At 41.4% G+C, this 23,665-nt stretch overlaps 1 protein-coding gene across 1 annotated transcript in view; it reads left to right on the forward strand.

Moving 5' to 3' along the window:
• SARNP (SAP domain containing ribonucleoprotein) overlaps positions 1 to 23,665 on the forward strand; it is a 52,284-nt gene that overhangs the window by 4,262 nt on the left and 24,357 nt on the right. Inside the window, exons 2-7 of the mRNA XM_056120047.1 lie at positions 10,083 to 10,182; positions 14,512 to 14,558; positions 15,218 to 15,285; positions 17,422 to 17,473; positions 18,703 to 18,776; positions 19,133 to 19,161. Of these exons, the coding sequence (XP_055976022.1) occupies positions 10,083 to 10,182; positions 14,512 to 14,558; positions 15,218 to 15,285; positions 17,422 to 17,473; positions 18,703 to 18,776; positions 19,133 to 19,161 (370 nt within the window). The remainder of the gene's footprint in view (positions 1 to 10,082; positions 10,183 to 14,511; positions 14,559 to 15,217; positions 15,286 to 17,421; positions 17,474 to 18,702; positions 18,777 to 19,132; positions 19,162 to 23,665) is intronic.

Here is a 23,665-nt window from a genome sequence, read left to right on the forward strand (position 1 = left end):
TACCTGAGGTCACATACACATGCCTGACTTTGTTGCTCACAGTACTTAGCTACTGTCCTTTGTGGGTCACACTCCTTAGCCTCTCATACACTTTGGTTATAATGCTACCTAGGGGTCATACTTCCTGTCCTTGGTGATCACACATCTTTCTTAGTTTTGGTCCTTACAGGGGGGTTGTACCCTTTGCGTTTCTTCCACACCAATTTTTCTGCAGCCATATTTATAATACCGGGGTCTGCCTTGCATATGGTTGACCCAGTTTTTAATCATAGGAGCAATCCCTGAGCACATATCTAGAGATATCTCCCTCCACCCCCTTCTCATCCTAGCACCAAAGGGTGAGGTCCCCAAACAAAACAGAACAAAACTCCAATTAGAGATGTTCAGACCTTTCTCAGAACAGGTTGTAGCAACTGGGATTGAATTTGATGGCATTACACTTACAAGGGAGGCACTTTTAAGTCACTGCGTTGTAACCTCTCAGTCCCCAACTTTTTATTGTTATCGGAAGGCCACATTTAGGGGTGCTGAAGGGTATGCCAAGGCTGGGATCTAATCCAGAGCCTCTAAACTTGAAAAGCAAGTGCCACAGCCCCGACCTGGATATGATGATGATTTGGGGTCACACCTGTTGGTTCTTGCAGGTTGTTCTTGATGGTTCTGGGGACCGTGTGCTGGGATCAAACCTGGAGTTTCCCATTGATCTTCCTAGTCCCATGAGTAATTATTACAGTAAACCCTGCCTCTCTTACAGCCTTTTCGTTTTGTTTGTTTTGCTTTTGAGCAGCACATGGTGATGCTTAGGACTTAACTCCTGGCTCTCTGCTTTGAAGGTATAAGGGATCCTGGGCATTGAAGTTAAGAGTCAGCTGAAGGCAAATGCCCTGCCCTCTGGCCCCAATCTTTGTTGCTGGGTTTTTGTTTTGTTGTTTTTTGTACTATACCCAGCTGTTCTCTGGGTTTCCTCGCCACACCTATGTTGTTTCTGTGGTGCCTTGAATTGGACCCAGGGCAAAAAGCTTGTCCATATGGAAAAGATTTGTACTCTGCCACTGAGTCATATCCCCAGTCCCCTTATTTAAAACTTTTTAATTATGTCCCTGCCAGTCTCTGCAATTTAATTTCTCACTTTCCCACTACTGTGACTTTGTTGTTTTTCATTCCTCAGTATGTGTGTCCAGTAATTGCTAATACTTAACTAGCATTTATTATGTGGCACTGCTGGAAACTGTTTACATACAGTAACTCATTTAAGCTTATAACGTAAATGTGTTGATTATTTTTATTTCAAAATGAGAAAAATAGCCTCAGATTAATTAACTTGTCCTAAGTCACCTAGTTAATAAGTGATGCTCAGGTCCTGGCAATCTTTTCAAAATTCATGTTCTTAATCACTTTGTGGGGGCTGGGGTGATTTAAAAAATCACTTTGGGGGCCGGAGCGATAGCACAGCGGGTAGGGCGTTTGCCTTGCATGCGGGTTCGATCCCCGACATCCCATATGGTCCCCCAAGCATTGCCAGGAGTGCAGAGCCAGGAGTGACCCCTGAGTTTCGCTGGGTGTGACCCAAAAAAGGCAAAAAAAAAATCACTTTGCCTTATTTCCTCTCTTACCTTAGTATCCATACTTTTTTTTTGGGTCACACCCAGTGATGCTCAGGTGTGACTCCTGGTTCTGCCTCAGAAATTATTGTGGTGGTGCTTGGCGGACCATAATGGGATGCCAGCAATCAAACCCTGGTCAGCTGCATGCATGGCAAACGCCTTACCCGCTGTACTATCGCTCCCAACCCCAGAATCCAGACCTTTATTCACACTTGGCTCCTGCCACCTCTGTCCCCAGATCTTTGTTCAGTTAACTGCTAATTGCCCTTTTGTATCAGTTAGGCATTATTATTATTATTATTATTATTATTATTATTATTATTAGTTTTGGGACCACTGCTGGCTGTGCTAGGCTTACTCCTAGTCTCTGTGTTCAGAGATCACTCCTGGCAGGGTTCTGGGGACCATGTGTGATGCAGTAACTGGCAAGCAGGAAAATACCACTGAGTCAAACAAATAGCAATATAGACGGTCTATCCCATACCACTTATATGCCTTGTAGCATCTGTAAATTCAGAGCTCTCTAGGGGCACCTGAAGTGTCAAAGCTTGATCCATCCTATGTTTTTCTCTTTTATTTGCAAGTGTAAGACTTGAATTCCCCCCAAACCATAACTGTCTGAAAAATGAAAATACCATAGTTTACTTATTCAGTGAAAAATGAAAGTGTGAAGACTTTGAGACATAACTTTTACACGTTCCAGAATGATGTTTGTATCTGGACCATACCACTAAAAAAAATTTTTTTTTTCAGTCATACCAATGAGTGCTCAGAGACTACTTGTAGTGCTAGGTGCTAGAGGGCTAACTCCTGACAGTTCTTGGAGGACCATGCAATGCTGGCCATCAAAACCAGGATTTCCTCATGCAGTGTACTCCCAACACTTTGATCCATCTCCCTTGTCTTTGGGGGAAGACACATACCTCCCTTTTTTTGGGGGGGGGGGCGGGAAGATTGGGATTATACCCTATAATACTTAGGGACTACTGGCTCTGTGCTTTGGGGTCATTCTAGGTGATGTTCAGGAGAGCATGTAGTGCTTGATTTTGAACTGGGGTCTAGACACTTTTTAAAAAATGTGTTCATAGGGTCCAGCGAGAATATATTGGTTTATTTGCCTTACATGTGGCTGACCATGGTACAATCCCTAGCACTGCATATGAACATGCCAGAAGTGGTCCCTGAGCTCAGAGCCAGGAATAAACCCTGAGCACTGCATGTGTACCCCAACCTCCCCCACAATGTGATCATAGGGCCCTCTTTTATTAAAAAATTAAACATTTTACAAAGAAAAAATTTAACATGATTGTCTTATTCCCATACTAGTTTTTTAATATAAAATTGTTAACAATAATTTGTTACATTTAATATGCCAGCACCAATCCCACCACCATTACACCTTCCCACCACCATTATTTCAAATTTTGCAACTACCACCTAAGCCTGCCCCAAAAGCATGCCCTAAATAATTTTGTATTGCTTGTTATGAATAATCTGCTAAAAATATCCATACTAGTAAGCTCCATGTGGGTTGGATTTCAAGTCTATTTTATATTATGTTCCTGTATGTAAGATAATGTCTGATAGACAGTGAATATTCTTTGTCAAGTGAATGAGCATGCAAGACCTGGAAAAAAAAGTAGTGATCCACCCAGAGTATTTGTAGGGCCTGGGGAGATTGCTCAAGTGGTAGAGCATATGCCTAGGATGCTCAGAGCCCCGAGTTCAGTCCCTGGCACCTATGGCCCCTATAACCTTACATAATGTGGCTGTGTGGTCCCCAAGCACCATCCATCCCAAACAACTGCCTTGACACTGCATTGACCCATCTGACCTATAGTATCAGGTTGAGTTCTCTGGGTGGCCCTTATTCAAAAAAAAAAAAAATTGTAGGACTGGAGAGATTAGTATAGGGATTAAGGCACTTGGCTTGAATAGGGAACCGTATACAATACCAGGAATGGAAATGAGTATGTTTGTATTTGGTTCCCCAGCACTGTCAGGAGTGGAAGAAATCTTAGTGAAAGAAGAATCTTAGTGGAAGAAAGGAAGCAAGAAGAGAGGGTATGGGTGGGCTGGAGAGATAGCACAGCGGGTAGGGCGTTGCACGCGGCCGACCCAGGTTTGATTCCCAGCATCCCATATGGTCCCCTGAGCACCCAACTTCTGAGTGCAGAGCCAAGAGTAACCCCTGTGCATTGCCAGGTGTGACCCAAAAAGCAGAGAGAGAGAGAGAATGGGTAAGAGGTGAAAGGAAAATGGATATAGAAAAAATGGATTGGGTGGAAAGCAAGAGAGAAAAGGAGCATGAGAATGGAGGCTGTTACTTTGTAGTTAAGATTGGATTTAAGTTAGAGACCTGATCTGAACTGGCGTATATCAGCTTCACTATTTTGTAGTTGCATTATTGCAGCCCAGAGTGGGGTGGGGGCACACCCAGCTGTGTTTAGGAATTACTCTTGGTTCTGTGCTCTGGGATCGCTCCTGGTAGTGCTTGGGGGTACCTCTGTGGCGCTGAAAATCAAACCTGGGTCAGCTACGTGCAAAGGAAGCACTTTACATGCTATACTATCTCTCCATCTCCCCAGCTGTATATTTTTAAGCAAGTTACTGAGTCTCTTGAACAGTATCTTCTCTCTTATATGTATGTGAATTGAAACCATGGCCTTAAACATTCAAGGCACTTCCCTTTACCAGTGAGCCACATCCCAAACCTGCTGTACTATCACTCTGGCCCCTATTGCAGTATCTTTATGCTTTTGACTGTGTTAGCACTTAAGAATAAATTTCTGGGGACTGGAGTGATAGCACAGCAGGTAGGGCGTTTGCCTTGCACTTAGCCAACCTGGGTTCGATTCCCAGCATCCTATATGGTTCCCTGAACACCGCCAGGAGAAATTATTGAGTGCAAAGCCAGGAGTAACCCCTGAGCATCAGCAAGTGTGATCCAAAAGGCAAAAAGGGGGGGGGGGCGGGGCTGGAGCAATAGCACAGTGGGTAAGGTGTTTGCCTTGCACTTGCACGAGGCCGACCCGGGTTCGATTCCCAGCATCTCACCATCTTGCTATGGTTCCCCGAGCACCACCATGAGTAATTCCTGAGTGCATGAGCCAGGAGTAACCCTGTGCATCACCAGGTGCGACCCCAAAATAAATAAATTTGAATTCCCATGATGAATATTTTAAGAGATAGCATCTGCTTTCAAAAAGTTTAAAACGTATCATAAGATAACATGAAAAAGTTTTTAATCAATTCAGGAGTAGTAAAGTAGAAGAAAGCAAAAGGGCAAAAAATGATTAATGTCAAATGTAATGTATGGTCAGTTCAGTCTTTTTTTTATTATTGAATCACCATGAGATATAGTTACAAAGTTTGAATGTTTGAATTTTAGCTGTACAAAGATCAAACACCCATCGCTCCACCAATGTACATTTTCCACCACCAATGTGCCCAATATCCCTCCCCACCTCCCATCCCACCCTTACCCCTGCCTCTGTGGCAGACAATTTCCCTCTTTCTCTCTCTCTCTCTACTTTTGGGCATTATGGTTTGCAGTACAGATACTGAGAGGCCAACATTTTTGTCCTTTATCTACTTTCGGCACACATCTCCCATCCCAAGCGATCCCTCCAACCATCATTGGCTTAGTGATCCCTTCTCAATCCCAGCTGCCTTCTAGTTCAGTCTTTTCTTTGCAGGCTGGACAGGTACTATTAAAAATAACGCTGAAAAATAAGATTTTTAGAAATTAATTTTCAAATAGATAAGTCATGTGCAAAGTCACAATTCTCAAGGTACCAAAAGATACATGTTAGAAAGTGGCTACAGTTTCCCCAACAAATTTCTTCTCAAGTATAATTATCTGTTCCTTGTCTAGGTAACCTCTGTCTCTGTATATTTTTTATATTATTTACAATATGAGTGGTGCCCCTTGCTTACTCCTGGCTCTGTACTCAGGAATCACTCCTGGCAGGGCTCCAGATCCATATAGGATGCTGGGGATCGAACCCGTGTCGGCCACATGCAAGGCAAATACCCCATCCACTGTACTATCTCTCCAACCCCTAAATTTTTTTGGGCCATACTTAGTGATGCTCAGGGATCACTTCTGGTTGGCCATGTGCAAGGCAAGCACCTACCCACTGTACTATTGCTTTAGCCCCTAAATTTTAGGGGTTTTGTTTTGGGGTCACACCCGTAGGTGCTCAGGGGACCATATGGGATGCTGGGAATCAAACCTGGGTCAGCCGTGTGCAAGGGAAACGCCCTACCCGCTGTGCTATTGTTCCAGCCCCTAAATTTTAGTTTTTAAACAGCCTTATTGAGTTATAACTTACGCACTATATAAAACGTTCAATGTATCTGACTATTTTGTTTGTTTTGGGGCCACACTCTGCACTGTTCAGGACTTACTCCTGACTCTGCACTCAGGGATCACTTTTGGTGGTCTGTGGGTACCATCTGAGGTGCCAGGAATCAAATTTGTGTCAGCCCTACCTGCTGTGCTATCTCTCTGGCCACATACCTTGTTTTTAAAATATTATAAAGTAAGTACCATAAACATGAGTAAGTTTTGATATTACAAGTTCTTATTTGTAACTTGAAAGTGTCACTGTCAAACAAACACTGTCCTCCCGTTGATCATCGATTTGCTCGAGCGGGCCCAGTAACGTCTCCATTTTGAGATTTGTTGTTATTGTGTTTGGCATATTGAATACATCACGGGTAGCTTGCCAGGCTTTGCTCGAGCGGGCCCAGTAACGTCTTCATCTTGAGATTTGTTGTTATTGTGTTTGGCATATTGAATACATCACGGGTAGCTTGCCAGGCTTTGCTGTGCGGCCAAGATACTCTCGGTAGCTTGCTGGGCTTTCCAAGAGGGGCGGAGGAATCGAACCCGGCTCGACTCCACCGGGCTGGCTGTGCAGAAAGCAAATGTCCTACCACTGTGCTATCGCTCCAGCCCTGTGCTATTGCTGGGCCATACCTGGTACTGCTCAGGGGCTATTTCTTGTTCTCTGCTCAGAAGTGACCCCTGGTGGTACTTAGGGGACCACCTAAGTGTTGCTAGGGATAGAACTAGGCTTGGCCGTGTATAAGCAAACACAGCCTTTTGGCCCCTCTGCTTCCCATTTATTTATTAGAAATAGATCAAATACTCCTGAAGTAGTTCCCTTATTACATAATATTTCAGGACTGAAGATACAGATGAGTGAACTTAAGTCAATCCAGGTGCTGCAGGGGTCCCAGAAACAACAGAAAAGGTCTCAGTATATGAAAACATACATAACCTAACTAAGTAAAACAATATGCACAAACTGTAACATTTGCATTGACCCAAGGGGGAACATGGAGGTGCTGAAAAGATCATGAATGAGGCAGAGATCTGGGGTTAGGAACTGAAGAGTGCCTGTGGGGCTTGAGGTTTCTTTGACCAAAGGCGGCTGACAAAGTCCGTGATCGTGATCAGCAGAACTTACACTTACAGTTATTGTCACCAGTTGTACCAATCTGTTTAAGTTTAGAGCAGACTATACTGATAATATCCTATGCAAAAAAAAAACAGTACTAATTATCCATTTTCTTGTTAAGTGGAAGTTTTTGGTAAACTTTTGCCTGTATCAGTACAGTTTTGGATGGGAATGTGAAGGGAGGAAAAGTTCTATTAGAAAGTCAATTTTGTTTTTATTTCATTTTGGTTTGGGGCTACACCTGGTGGTGATCAGGACTTATTCTTGGCCCTGCTCTCAGGTGGACTTGGGAGACCCTATGTATTGCTGGGAGTTTCCTACCCGCTGTGCTATTGTCCAGTCCCTGGAATGCATGTGTTGCATGCCTAAGACCTACTTTTGAATACAGACACTGCAACAAAAAAGTTAATCTTAGAGATCACTTAGAGTCTAGATTTTAGATTAATACTATTTAAGATATGAACTGCAGTCAAGCACTGTTCTACAACTTGTTAGTGATGAGAAGTTTTGGTCTGCAAGCTGGTTGGAATATTATAAAAAGTTGGGAGCCCAGTATACATTTTTAAAAGTATGATCCATGAATTTCAGAAATTTGAGAAGCAGTAGTTCTGTCAGTCTTAACTAGAGAGAGGGAATACAGGGTTAAGGCATTTACCTTGCATATAACTTGTAGCATATAACCCATACATGTTTAATCCTTGGCACTAGATTATTATATCCTGATTACTGCTAAGAGTGACCCCTGAGCTCAGTAAGCCCTGAAAACTGATGAGTGTGGTCCCATCTCCATCCCCCAAGATCTTGTCGAATTAAAAATTTTTTTTTTATTATAATGCAGTGATTTACCAAGTGCTTTATAATATAGTTGTTTCCATAAATGTTCCAACATCAGTCCCATCATCAGTGTGCCTTTCCCTCCCCAGCATCCAGTTTTCCATTCACCATCCCTTGTGGGCACAAATTTACTTCATATTGTTGGTTATAACACAAATACAAATGGAATTATCAAAACTTAGATCAGTAAAACTCAGTTTGTGGTAATTGCTGTATCTCACAGTCTCACAGTATCTCACAAAGTCTTTGAGGATTTACTGGGCTGGTTGGTACTAGTTGAGTTTTCTTTTAAAAAAAATTATTTAGGTTTTTGAGTCCCATCCAGCAATGCTCAGGGTTGGCCATGTGCAAGGCAAGTACCATACCTGCTGTACTACCTCTCCAGCCCCTAATTGAGCTTTCTGTGTTTTTGTTTAGGCTCAGTGAGCTTGCTAGTTTGTTTTGTTTTGTTTTTTGCTTTTTTGGGTCACACCTGGCGATGCACAGGGGTTCCTCCTGGCTCATGCACACAGGAATTACTCCTGGCGGTGCTCAGGGGACCATATGAGATTCTGGGAATCAAACCCGGGTCGGCCATGTGCAAGGCAAACGCTCCTACCCACTGTGCTATCGCTACAGCCTCGAGCTTGCTAGTTTTTTATGCAACTTTCCCATCAGATTTGCTGTGAGCCTACTGGGCTGACAGTACAGATTGTTCGATGAACCATAGAGCTGGAACCTTTTGGTGTTTAGCAGTTTGAGGAGTGTCAGTTGTGGAGCTGGACCATTTCTGTGTCAAAGGGTGTCAGGTGTGGCTGCAGGCTTCTGTACCTTCTGGGAGAAAGGGTAATCTACCCCATTTCTAGAAGGCCCTAGCGTTGTCAGTCCAGACCAGTATGCCTGGGAAGACTGGGCAACATCATGTTCTTTCCGAGATTAGTTGTGGAGCTCTGTTGGTAAGATGGCCTCTTGTATTTTCTTGACCATTTATTTCTGACCAAGAGTCTTTTTGGTTTGTGTTGGGCCACACCCAGTGATGCTCAGGAATTGCTCCTGGCTCTGTGCTCAGGAATTACTACTTGCAGTTCTCTGGGGACCACATATGGGATTCTAGGAATTGAATTTAGATCAGTCATGAGCGAGGCAAGCTTTCTACCTGCTGCACTATCAATTACTCCTGTCCCGATAACCATTTTAAAAGTGCTATTAATTGCCAGGATTATCTTAAATAACGTTATATTCACTGGTTCCAACAATCCTGTGGCAAAGTATAGTTGTATTGCCATTTCCTAAGAAATTTAAGAATTACTTGTACTGTACCCAAGGTTACAGATCTTTTAAGTAATAAAGCTGGAATTTGAAGTCTTCACTTCAGAGACCATGTTTTGCTCTGTGTCCCACGCCACACTTTTCGCCCACCTTTTTGAGTGTGGGAAACACACATAATGGCACTGTAGGAGATCGTGGAGTACCTAGGAGCAAATCCAAGGCTTTCACGTGCAGAGCATGCACTCCAGCACTTTAAGCAATCTCCTAGGCCCCACACCACAGTTTCTCAGTAGAGATTTTTTTTAGGCGCTCTTGACTTTTTTTTTTTTTTTAATTTAGTTACTGTGAATTACAAAGTTATTTGTGATTGAGTTTTAGGCTTACAATATTCCAAAACCAATCTCTTCACCAGTGTACACTTCCCTCCACCAGGATGTTGACTTGTTGAATGGGACAATTCTCCACATAGTAATATCTGTCTGCTTTGGTAATTATCTACAACCCTCAGATTTTTCAATAATTGTTGAGCCAAAACTTAACTGATTTTTGAACCATTTTCTAATATAAATACAATACTTTATAAGTACACGTTTTTCTTTCTAAATAGAATATATTAATTTATTTTTTTGGATTGTTTGCTTTCTATTTTTTGTATTGTTTTTGTTTGTTTGTTCATGGTTCATGGGGCCACACCCTGTGTGGCTTTGGGCTTACTCCTGGCTGTGTGCTCAGGGATCACTCCTGGTGGATATCCTTGGGGAGAGTATCCTTGGGGTGCCAAGTATCAAACATGGGTTGGCAGGTTCCCTGCCCACTGTACTCTTTCTCTGACCCCTAGGAATTGTATTTTCTTTTAACTTTTTGTGAGAATGACCTCTTTTTATTTATTAGGTTTATTTAAAGGAAAAATTATCTTTTTTCTCAGCTTGCTGAGCTGAAGCAGGAATGTCTTGCTCGTGGATTGGAGACCAAGGGAATAAAACAAGATCTCATTAACAGACTCCAAGCGTATCTTGAAGAGCATGGTAAGTGCTTTGTGGACACAAAGATTGATATAAGGAGATTAAAATTTTAGGCACTTATGGAGTTTTCTTTTTGTTGTGGTAGTTTGTGATGGAAGCCCTTAATTATCAAGAAATTTTTTAACCTGAAACAGTGGTTATAACTGATCATATTGACTCCATGAATTAACCGTTTTAGATTAGTTTCTCTTACAACAGTATGCATTTATATTCCCTTCAGTCTTCATGGCTCTATGGCTATTTAGCTACTGATAGCATCTTGCCCACATGGCAAAGCCTGGCAAGCTACCCTTGATGTATTCAGTATGCCAAACAGTAACAAGTCTCATGATGGAGACGTTACTGGGCCCCCTCGAGCAAATAGATGAACAACGGGAGGACAGTGCTACAGTGCTAATAGTCCATTACCTATATGCATACAGTTTTGTTCACCTATGGGAGACCCTTTTGATTATTATCTTAGTAAATATAAATAAACATGCTAAGTACAAAAATAAGAGTGGCTACAATGCCAAGAAAGTTTCCCCCCACATACACTCTTTTAGGACTTTATTTCAATAAATAAATTTTGGAGGGAAGGGGAGTGCTGGGAATTACACCAAGAGCTATATATATATATAATGGTCTGCTACTGTATCCCCAGCTTCTCAGCAAATTAAAGGAAGTATGTTAAAACAAGTATTAAATTGAGAATTAGATTTTGATTCTAATTTCTCTTATGTCAGAAATGTACCTAGGTTGCTTTGGATAGTCACAGTTTTTAGATAATGTTCTGATCTGTGGAATGAGATAAATGTCTTTTACTCTAGAAGTTAATAAATCTGAGGGCTGGCGAGATAGTAAAGCACCTTGCAAGTGCCGACATGGTTCAGTTTCTGGTATCCCATATGGTCACCTGAGCAGAGCAGGAATAAGCCCTGAGTGCCAACAAGTGTGGCCCAAACCCACCCACCCTCCACCCCCCAAAAAAATAAACTTGGTAATCTCTGGTCCCTTTCAGCACTGACAGTTTCTTTTTAAATTTTATTTTGGAGACTTACTGTTTATAATTGTGTTAATGGTAAGGGCTTCATGCTTAACATGATCTCTCACCACACCCTCCCCCAGTGTGTCCACTACCTTCTACCATGTTTTCCCCACATTTCAAATACCCCCTACTCCCTTGCCATCCCTCCCCTGTGGTAAGCATCCTGACAGTTTCTAAATGCTTGTTGCAAACTAAGGCAACTTCATTTAAGGCACATAGTCACATGACGAAGGTGTTAATGGTTTCGTTCCAGATCATTACAATAAAGTAAATATAGTAAAGTGAGTCAGAAATTTTTTCTTTGCCAATGCATGTAAGCAGTTATGTTTGTATTGCACTGTAGTCTGTTAAATATGTAATAGCATTATCTACTTAAAATATATGTATCTTGGAGCTGGAGCAATAGCACAGCGGGTAGGACATTTGCCTTGCACGCGGCCAACCCGGGTTCAATTCCCAGCATCCCATATGGTCCCCTGAGCACCGCCAGGGGTAATTCCTGAGCGCAGAGCCAGGAGTTACCCCTATGCATCGCCGGGTGTGACCCAAAAAGCTAAAATAAAATAAAATATACATAATTAAAAATTATTGCTAGAAATGCTAACCATTGTGTAAATCTTCCCCAGTCCTGTTTTTGCTGGTGGAAGCTCTGGCCTTACTGCTGATGGCTATTGGCTGATCAGGGTGGTGTTGGGTGACTGTGGCAGTTCTTCAGTCTTCTGTATAGTTTGCTGCATAGATTGATTCCTTTCACAAAAATTTCACAGTAGCATGTGATGTTTTTGATTGCATTTTATTTTAATTTTTGGATCACACCTGGGAGTGCTCAGGGCTTACTACTGCCTCTGCTCTCAGGGATCATTCCTGGTGGGGCTTGGGGGACATGGCATATTTGGTTCAGAGATGGAGCATGCAAAGCAAATGCTACCCACTGTATTATCTCTCCAGCCCCAGTTTTATTTTGGTTTGTTTAGGATTTTTGGTAGCATTTTACCCACAGTTGAACTCCGTTCAAAATTGGAGTCAGTGCTCTCAGACCATACTGCTGCTTTATCAACTAAGTTTGTGTCATCTTCCAATTTCTTCGTTCTCATTTCACCTGTGTTCACGGTATCTTCACCAGGAGTAGATCTACCTCAGGAGACGTGGCTTTTTTTTTTTTAAACCAATGCATAAGAAACAACTCCTTATAGTTCAAATTTTATCTTGCGATTTCAGCAATTCAGTCACGTTTTGGGGCTTTACTTCTAATTCTCTTGCTTATGTCCCAGACCTGCAATTACTTATTCCACAGAAGTTTCCCCTCCCTTGAACAGAGGGTCTCACACTTGCTGGTTGAGTTTGTACTTCTGAGCTATATTCTCAGTTCTTAGCTGAAGTCATCCCCTCGCCCCCACTCCAGGTTCTGGAGATTTCCTGGTTCTGTGGATGGAACCCAAGGCAAGATAGTGTAGCTCTACCACTGCACTACATCCTCTGCCTGCCTCCACTTAGGTTTTCAACACCTCAAAGTCATTCATGAGGCTTGGTACACATTTCTTCCAAATTTCTTTCAATACATTTCTCCTCTTGTGAATTGTGAATATTGGCATCTAGAATGGTGAATCATTTTTTGAAGGTTAATTTCTTTTATCCAGATCTGTTAGAAATTATTATGGCAACTATAGCCTTATGGGGTGTGTGTGTGTGTGTGTGTGTGTGTGTGTGTGTGTGTGTGTGTTTAAATTTAATAAAAACAAGGCCAGGGAGGTATGGAAAGGGGTGAAGTGCCCCAAGTTTGGTCCTCAGCAATATATGGACCCCTTGCCCTCTCCTGCCTTCCTCTCCCTGCACTCCCAGCATTTCCAAGTGTGGCCCTAATGGCACCCAGCACTGCTGGGCCCAAACATTGAACTGTCCTGTTTGGTTAACTAAGTATTGTCAAAAGTGACCCCAGGATCCCCTGAATATTACTTTGGAGGCTTTCTTTCTCCAAGAGCAAATGAAAAATTCTTGAAAGTAGAAATTACTCCTCAATTCATGGATTTCAGAATGAATGGGTTTCAGAAAAGCATTAAGACAGCATCAGCGGGCTGGAGCAATAGCACAGCGGGTAGGGCGTTTGCCTTGCATGCAGCCGACCCGGGTTCGATTCCCAGCATCCCATATGGTCCCCTGAGCACCACCAGGAGTGATTCCTGAGTGCAAAGCCAGGAGTAACCCCTGAGCATCGCCGAGTATGACCCAAAAACGCCAAAAAAAAAAAAAAAAAAAGACAGCATCAGCTTCAGGTGCCCTTAACAAGAGACTCGCTTCCTGAAGCTTTGAAACCGTATTAACTCCCTCTGGCTGTGGAGTCTTAGATGGCATCTTTTGTCTGTTTTGAAAATCTGTTTAGGGTAGCCACCTTTATCAGCATTTGTTGCTTTACCTTGCATTTTGATGTTAAGGAGACAGCTTTTTTTTTTTCCTTAAACTTCTAGAATGTCATCTAGCTCAAACTATTCTATAGCTTTTCAACCTCACACAGCCTGTGTAAAATTGAAGGGTTAGGACCTTGATTTAGATTAAGCTTTGATGTAAGGGAGTTGTGGGTGGTTTAACTTATACAGTTAAACTAAAGCAGTTAAGACTTTCTTCATAACAAAATAAGACTGCTGGTGATGCTTGTGATACGTGTATTCACTGGCTCAGCATTTTTAGTTTTCTTTTAAAAATCTTTTCCTTTGAATTCACAACTTAACTGTTAGGTGCAAGAAACCTAGCTTTTAGTCTTTTCTATTGATAGGTTCTATTAATTTAAATTTTATTTTCCCCTTACACTTTATATAAACACTGATTTACAGAGTAAATTTTAAAAGATTTTTCCTCACATTACCTTTAATTAATGCTGTCATTTAACATCATCACAATTAGTACTTTAGTTCAGTTGAGAGTTCAGCTTGTGGGGCTGGAGCGATAGCACAGCAGTTAGGGCATTTGCCTTGCATGCGGCCGACCCGAGTTCGATTCCCAGCATCCCATATGGTCCCCTGAGCACCACCAGGAGTAACCCCTGAGCATTGCCGGTGTGACCCAAAAAGCAAAAAAGAAAAAGAGTTCAGCTTGGTATTAAACATTAATACTATTTATATATTATCCATTTGGATTTATGTATTCTCCAAATGGAGTCTTATCCATTTGGAACTGTTTCTTAAATGTCAGCTCTGCCTTCATTATTGAATTTTACTATGATAAAACAAGCGATTATAATTTTATCCTAAGAATCACTATCAAGGTGTTGTTTTTTTTAAGCAGGGTTTGACAAATATTTTACTATTCTTTAGCTGAAGAGGAGGCAAATGAAGAAGATGTACTGGGAGATGAAACAGAGGTGAGTTTGGAAAAAACTGGTTAGTCACTGACCTGACAGCATGCCACCACCTTTGCTACCTTGCTTACTATAGAGGGCTTAAATACACTAACTCATTAGAAGAGTTTAGAGGTGCATTGAATGAAGGTTCTGGAAGTCTGGTTCATTTTGGGGTCTGTGCCAGTTTAGAGATTAAGACATTTACCTTGCAGAGAGAGAGAACAAAAGGGAATGCCCTGCCACAGAGGTAGGGTGTGTGTGGGGGTGGGAGGGATACTGGGATCAGTGGTGGTGGAGAATGGGCACTGGTGGAGGGATGGGTACTCGATCATTGTATAACTGAAACCCAAGCACAAAAATTTGAAAGTCTACAACTGTACCTCATGGTGTTTCACTAATAAAAATTAAATAAAAATTAATTACCTTGCACGTGGCTGTGCCCACAACTGTTCAAAGCGTGGAGCCACATAGGTTCCCCTGAGCACTGCCAAGTGTGGGCCCTTAGCACAGAGCCAGGTGTAGGCCCTGAGCAAATGTTCTCTGCGCCCACTCCCATCCCTCCTACTCGCCCCCCTCCCCCCAAAAAAAAGATTAAGACTGGTTCATTTTGGGAGTTCTCATTCTATTGGTGGGTGGGTACTATGGATCTATGTTAACCTTCTTGTTTCATTTGATTTTAGGAGGAAGAACCAAAGCCCTTAGAACTGCCCGTTAAAGAGGAAGAACCCTCTGAAAAAACAGTTGATGTGTAACTATTGTTTTTATAATCTGAATACAAAGCAGTTCTGGATTTTCCCTGCTTTTCTTTTGTTGTTGTGATGATAGTGCTTGGTGAGGATTGCACACTTCCAGTTGTGTCAAGGATCATAACAGTAGTGCCAGCGAGAGTCATGCCTGACATTGGGGCTGTATTGGGGATTGGCTTTATTGAACGAATGGGTACGGGTACCCGAGCACTGCCGGTTATAGCCCTGAGGCTCAGGAGTATTTGAACAGCCCAGCTCAGAATTTTCAGGAGTGGTACTGGGCCTGCTGAACATCACTGGGGTTACTCTTAACTGAAAGAAAGAGTGGCATATATTTTTTAAGGCAGTTTCGTCTTTTAAACATTTCTGTTCTTCATAATTACATGAATTTGTAATAATAAAAGGCAACATTGGCGTTGTTTAATAGGGGACAGAGATATAATATAGTGGGTAGGGTGCTCGCATTGCACCCTACCCTGTTCTTTCCCTGGTGCCGCATATGATCTCCTTATGCCCCACCAAGAGTGATGGTGCCTGTGCAACAGAGCCTGGACCAAATCTGAGCCCTGCTAGGTGTGACCCCAGAACCAAAAAATAAAATTCAGGGATAATTGGCTTGTATGGGTTAAAGATCTTGACGTTTAAAAACTGTAAAAGTTCATTATCCTTAGTATATGGAAGATATGCAGTTCTTTTTTTAGGCGGCTTTAATTTTACTGGTGCATTTCTAAACAAGAAAATTAAGGGTTATAGTTAGGCCAGTACATGAACAGAAAGGTTCCGGTCCTTGCAATTTGTAGGATATTTTGTGTGTGACTTTAAATGAGAGGCATTCCCCATGAATTCCTAGGTGTGATGTGTATTTACTGCTTGAGCTTAATTGTGCCTAAGGGAGTTGGAATAGCACAAGGAAGCTTCCTCTCTGGGGTTCCTTTTCTGCCATGAGGTGTGCTGCAATGATTGTGCTTAAGATGGGAATGTGGAGGAAGTCATTAACGTGAGGTTGGTGGAGAAGACTGCTTTCTTAATGGCATTGGACTTCAAGTAAAACATTAAACTTCAGTGCCCTTTTTCGGATAGAGTTGGAGAATGAGTGGGAAACAGAATTCAGAAATATCTTCAAAAGTCCAAATGTTCAGGCCGAGTTTTAAGTTCTTTGAGTATTCCCCTTGCTTCATAGTTGACTTGAGGTTCTTTAAAATATATCTGCTTCTAGTTTGATTTTTAATTTTCTTCAGTTAAATGTTGTAAGACTTAGCTATGGTCAACAGGGGGCACCCATTGCTTGTCTGTCAGTCTATGAAACTTCAACAAAAGGGAGGAGAGAGTAAGTTCCTGTTTTAGAATTGCTTCCTCTGAAAATACCATTAAACCATTACTACCTTTCAGGGCATCAAATGGGAAAAGTGTCCGGGATATTGGAACAAAAGCTGCCCATGTCTCTAAATGAGGGACCTTAATGAGACTGGTTATGACCCACAGTTTTATGGGAGTTGTTTGGTGGAAGGTTAATGCCCTCCCATTTATCCTGGATACTTCCGAACTTTGACTCCCACCCCTCTGGTCCCCCCTCTTTTGTTTTTGTTTTTTTTCCTTAAACCTTTTGACTAGTAACTTACAATGTTTTCCTAATTCAAACTCTCCTTAGCTTTTTTTTTCCCACCTCCTTTGGCATTTTTATTTGTTACGCTTTGTTCCAACTGGAGCTCCAGTCCCTGTGAAGAAACAAGGGATTTGTTAAAGAAGCCAGAAATTGTAGAGCACTCATTAGTAGTTGTGATGAAAATTGAGAAATGATATGCTATTTAAATAAGGGTTAGTGTAATAGTCATTAGTCCAGAAATAAATGCCAAGTTTCAAAAAAATAAGTGAAATGCTTTTTGGTGTCCTTTAGTTCAGTGTGTTTAACCAGACTTCTTGTTGACGTTCTCATCCCTTAGTTTAGTCTGTAATAGAAACTTATTATTTAATAGATGAATTCAAGGAACTAAAGTTCTAATGAGCATCATGGTTTTGTTTTGCACCAAAGAGTAGGTGACACTGCTATGAGGTAATAGATAGGATTAAGGTAAATTCTTAGTTCTACAAGTTGGTTTTGATGATTTGTTCTCAAGTTTTATTAAAATTTTTTCTTCTAGGGCAACAGAGAAAAAAGTGGTAAAAATTACATCTGAAATACCACAGACTGAGGTTGGTATTCTGCTCCTTAATAAAATAGTAGTCTCTAGATTGATTTTTTTTTTCTTTCTGTTTTACACCCAGTGTGATGATCAGGTGATCGGGGCTTACTCTCCACTCAGGAATTACTCCTGGCAGTACTCAGGGACCGTATGGGATGCTGGGATCAAACCCAGGTCGTTTGCATGCAAGGCAAATGCCCTACCTACTGTACTGTCCTTCTAGCCCCTCTATCCCTCTATATTGATTTTTCTTCTCTTTCTTTTTTGTTTGGTTTTGGACCACACCCAGAAGTGCTCAGGGCTTAACTCCTGGCTCTGCTTAGAGATCGGTCCTGTTGTGGCTGGTGGGGGTAGGAGGAAACCTGTGCAGTGCTAGGAATTGAATCTGGCTCATCTGCTTGCAAATCAGTTACCTTACTCTTCTGTATTATCTCTGGCTCTGTATTGATCTGTATTGGCCCTTTATTCTATATTCATGTTGGACATTTTACTCATAGGCAAAAATCTCTGTTGACAGATTCTGGTGTTGATACAGTTTCCTACCAGTTAAACTTAAGAAAATATTTGGACTAAGTGGGAGTTAGCTATGAAACCCTACTTTTTAATGTGCACAGTACTGTGTTCTTAGTAGATCTTCAAGATGTTTACAATTTGACATCAGATACTGGGGGAATTATACCTTAGAAGAAATGAAAAATAATAAGGAAATATGTCACTCTTACGCTAGCAGGTAAAATTGAAATTTCTCTGAATTCTCTTTTAGAATCTCAAAACTAGGAGTTAGTCAGATCTTTGCCCTTTTTTAGTTACCATTAAAGTAACAAGGGCATAGGACAACACTGCCTCCTCATTTCTAACTGAAATAGGCCTCCTCATTTCTAACTGAAATAGTACCGCTAGTGTTGGAACCAAGCTGTTCCTTTGATCCCTTTTCAAAGGTCAACCAAACAAAGCTTTTGTCTTCTTTGACTTCATGCAGAATGTGGGTTTTATTTTATACCTTCCCTTTTGTTTTTGAGGACATGAATACAATAATAGTCTTTTTGTGTTGCTTTCAGGATAGAGCTGTCGAATTAAACCTTAGGATCGCTACAACTGATATCCTCTAGGATTATCAGTTTTCTCACTACAGACAAGAAATTACTTGTGATGTTCTAAAAATATATCCTCTTTCTCTTAAAAGATATAAACCAGAAATTGAAGTTTTTTCTCTTCCTCCTTTTGTCTGTTCTCACTTAGAGGATGCAGAAGAGAGCCGAACGATTCAATGTACCTGTGAGTTTGGAGAGTAAGAAAGCTGCCCGAGCAGCTAGGTGAGTATCCTGAATGTTTTGGGTCTGTAGTAGTGATGGTATAATGGGGGTGTGTGTGTGTGTGTGTGTGTGTGTGTGTGTGTGTGTGTGTGTGTGTGTGTGTGTGTGTTAATAGGTAAATGTTAGCAGGAACTGGCTGCTACTACCAATTCTAATAAGGTTTCCTTGTATCCGATTCTCTGAGCTCTTGGTGAGAAAAAAAGTACACTGAACCTCTTTCATGGGGTTGTTAGAATTAGCTAATGATTGCAAGGCTGAGATCACAAGCAAGAAGTGCCATATGTACACTTGACATGAAGACAGACACCAGGAGTGTGAACAGCTTCCTAAAATTGAGTTTGTTTTTCTTTCTACAGATTTGGAATTTCCACAGTTTCATCAAAAGGTAAGAACACAGATTCTCATGAGAAAAATATATTTATCTTTTTCTTTCTCTAAGTTAACATAAATGTGGTAGCTCAAGAAATATTTTAGAGGTTTGTCTTCTTTAGATAAAACTATACATTTTTAAGCCTTCCTGGGCAATTTAGAGAAGGCCTTGAAAATGTGAGAAAATAGGTGGAAATACTAAGTTTGTTTTATTTTTCTTGCACATCTCCAGAAAAGAATTTTGTTTCTTGCTTACTTAGTGTCTCAAATCAACATATAATTCCTGTGTACCTGTTCAGTGCAATGCTACCTAGTATGAGTGATACAAAGGAAAAGAGTATTTTTTAATGTCAGCGATCTTTTCTAAGCACTTACAAGGGACTAATCTTAGGTACTTATCCATAGGGATTAACACTGCATTATTTTCAGTAATCAGTATATACAATAGACAATTAGCTAAGTGAATGTGTACTATAGAAGGCTGCATATGTCAAAAGTAATACTCTTTGCCAGCAAGATATATAGTAAAAATGTTATAAAATTATATTAGCAGAATGTTCCCTTTTTAGTAATAAAACTAGAAGGATATATATAACACTCTATATATATATGTGTGTGTATATATATATATATATTTAACACTTCTGGTTGGTGGGATTTTGATCTGTGTATTTTTTTTTTTGTTTTGGGTTTTGGGCTACACCCAGCAGTGATCAGGAATCACACCTGGCATGCTTGGGGGACCATGTGGGATGCCAGGGGTTGACCTCAAGTTGACCACATGCAAGGCAAACCTACCCCCTGTACTGTTGCTCCAATCTGAAGAGAATTAAGCATTTTAAATGGCGTTTCCTGGTTCATTCCAGTCTTCCATTTTTTGGCGGGGAGGGGCTTGGGCCACACCTGGCAATGCTCAGGGATTTCTTCTGGCTCTACACTCAGGAATTACTCCTAGTGGTGCATGGGGGGCCATATAGGATGCTGGGGGTCAGTCTTGGGTCAGCCATGTGCAAAGCAGACAGCCTTCCTTCTATGGCTCTGGCCTCCGATCCAGTCTTCCTAATGACCTATAATGTTTTGAGTGTGTTAAGAAAATGTCTCCTAAGTATTTATAGTGTTTTGGTGCCCGAGAGATAGTATAGCGGGTAGGGTGCTTGCCTTGTACGCAGCCAATCTGGTTCAATTTCTGGCATCCCATATGGTCCCTTGAGCACTGCTGGGTGTGGTCCCAAAACCCAAAATAATAATAAATAATAAAAAAGAATACAGTGTTTTTCTGAGTTTTTTGTTTTTTCAGTCAACATAATTCTTGCCACGATCATTTTGCTTTTCTATGTAGGTTAATTTTTACCTTATTAATGGTTTCTTTTTTAAAGTTTTTTTACTTTTTTTGCTTTTTGGATCACACCTGGTGAATCTCAGGGATTACTTCTGGCTCTGCACTCAGGATTTACTCCTGACGGTACTCAGGGGACCATATAGGATGCCGGGGATCGAACCTGGGAAGGCTGCATATGAAGCGAATACTCTGCCCACTGTACTGTCACTTGGGCTCCACCTTATTATTGATGGTTTCTTTTGGTGTACAGTAGCTTCTAGTTTGATGCCCTTTTTGTTTGTGTGGCTTTTTTTTTGTTTTGGTCAGAGCACATTCAGTGGTGCTCAGGGGCTGTTCCTGGCTCTGTACTCGAAAGGAGAACCATATGTAGACCGAAAATGAATCCAGACTCAGCTACATGCAAGGCAAGCACTTGACCTCCTATGCTGTTTCTCTGGCTCCGTACCCCAGCCCCTCCCTTTTTCATGCCCCCAAAATGGTTAAGGAAGTTTCGTTTCTGATGTTTTCCCAGGAGGTTTGTGATACATGAGTGGTGTATATAGGCATTCAGGTTTATGTTTTCTTATTATCCCAGCATCACTTATTGGAGAGATGGTTTTCTCTCCCTTGAGTATTCTTGATTCCTTTGTCAAATCTCTTTTTCAGTGACTCCATTTGGACTTATTTTGTTGGGAGAGTCTGATTACTGATTAATCACCTTACCAATAATTGCACTGTAGCACTGTCCTCCCATTGTTCATCGATTTGTTCGAGCAGGCACTAGAAACGTCTCCATTCTGAGACTTGTTGTTACTGTTTTTGGCATATCGAATATGCCACGGAGAGCTTGCCAGGCTCTGCTGTGCAGGGGGATACTCTCAGTAGCTTGCCAGGCTCTCCGAGAGGGACAGAGGAATCGAACCCAGGTTGGCCGTGTGCAAACGCCCTACCCACTGTACTAGCTCTCGAGCCCACCCGTAATTAGTCTTCAGATTTTTAGTTGTATGTTTCTAAGAATTTTTTTTATTTCTACAAAGTTATATAGTTTAGTTATTCTTTAGTTATAGTATAGTTATTCTTATTAGCCTCTTACAATCCTACGAATTTCTGTGGTATCAGTTACAATGCTTCCTCTTTTCATTTATTATCTTGTTGATTTGTTATTAGTCATTAATTAAGCTGAAGATTTACTGTTGTTTCTTTACTTCAAAAACTTTGAATTCGGTTTTTCTCTTTTTTCAAAAAAATTTTTATTTTTGGGTCACACCCGATGGTCCTCAGGGATCACTCCTGGTAGGGCTGGGAGGACCACATGGAGTTTGGGGCATGGCATTAGTCTGCCATGTGTGAGTCAGTTGTCTTACTCTCTTTACTGTCTCTCTGTCCCCCGTTTTTTTTTTTTTTATTGTAAGATATTAGGGGTGGGGAAGGGGTTAGGCCACAGTCAGTGGTGCTCAGGACTTAATCCTACCTCTGTGTTTTGGGATCACTTCTGCTGGTGCTCAGGCAATCATGTGCAATGTTAGTACTGGCCCCTTGCAGGGCAATCACTTTGCTTCCTGTGCTGCCTCTCTGGCCTCTGTTTTTCTTTTTTTGGGGTGGACCACACCTGGTGGTGTTTTGGGGTTGCTCCTGACTATGCTTAAGGGTCACTCACAGTGGTGCTGATGACTGTGCAGTGCTGGGACTCGAACCTGGACCTCCCACAAGTTAAGCATGTGCTCAATCTGTCGAGATACCTCTCCGGCCCCTTAATTTGTTTTTCTTAGTTTCTTTAGGTATAGAGAGTTAGAATCATGCTGCTTAATATCGGTAGGTGTTTATTGCTGTGAACTTACTTTTAGAGCTGTTCTTGCTTTGTCCCATACATTCTGGCAAGTTGTGTTTCCATTTTTGCTTGTTACCCTTTAATTTCTTCATTAATTCATTGGTTGTTCAGGAAGATGTAATTTTTATTTTTATGTATTCAGGGGCTTTCCAGTTTTTTATTGTTATTTGGTTTTGGGGCCACACTTGGCTCTGCTCAGGAATCACTCCTGGTAGTGCTTAAAGGACCTTTTGGGATGCTGGGAATCAAACCTGGGTCAGTCATGTGCAAGGCAAGCGTCCTACCCCCATACTATCTCTCCAGACCCAGGCTTTCCAGATTTTGTCTTGTTTTCTATACTAGTTTTGTGGTTAGAGAAAAGTACTTGATCTGATTTCAATCTTAAATTTGCTAAAACTTGTTTAATGTCATTTCATATGATCTTCCCTAGAAATTATCCCATAGGCGCTAGAGAAGTGTAACCCATCAGTGTTGGATAGAATGTTCTGTGTATGTGTGTTGGTTCATTTGGTCTGTAATGTTATTCTAAGCCATGTTTTTCTATTGTTGAATACATTTATTTGTTGAAATCTCTCTTCTTAACAGCTTCATTGACAAATAGTTCATCCACTACACAATTAAAATCCATATAATCTAGTGGGTTAAAAAATTTTTTATTTTTTAGTTATTTATTTTTAGACTTTCATCATGCCATTAAAAGAAAACCTTGTAGGGCTGAACCCATATTACAGTGGGTAGGGTGTTTGCTGTGCACGCTGCCCACTCAGGTTCAATTCCCGGTGCCACGTGGCTCCTCATTACTGCTAGGTGTGATCCCTGAGCATAGAGCCAGGAGTAAGCCCTGAGAACATCAAGTATAACCCCCCCCCCCAATAAAACATTGTTTTGTTTTGTTTTTTGCTTTTTAGACTCAGCAATGCATAAGGGTCACTCCTGGCATTGCACTCAGGAATTACTCCTGTCGGTGCTTGGGGTACTATATGGGATGCTGGGACTCGAACCCGAGTCGGCCGCCTGCAAAGGCAAATTCCCTACCCAATGTGATATTGCTCCAGCCCCCACCCCCCAATAAAAAGTTTTTAAACCTCTCCTTCAATCCTAAAAAACCTTTTTTCCCCCCCGATGAACAATGGGAAGACAGTGCTACTGTGCCAGATATAAGTAATGGTATCAGCCATCTGGTCTCTTATGATTGGCTTTTCTTTTTCTCTTACCATAATAAACATTCATCCATGTTGTAGCATATGCGGGGACTTTTGTAAGGTGGGGTTTGGGAGGGGGTGGTGGGCATTGTGGTACCAGGGACTAAGCCAGGCCTCACACTTGCAAGGCGTATGCTCTACTGCTGAGCTCATTCCCTGCCCCATTTTGTTT

This window comes from Sorex fumeus, unplaced genomic scaffold (genome assembly GCF_029834395.1).
Source record: "Sorex fumeus unplaced genomic scaffold, SorFum_2.1 ptg000042l, whole genome shotgun sequence".
Taxonomy (NCBI): Eukaryota; Metazoa; Chordata; class Mammalia; order Eulipotyphla; family Soricidae; genus Sorex; species Sorex fumeus.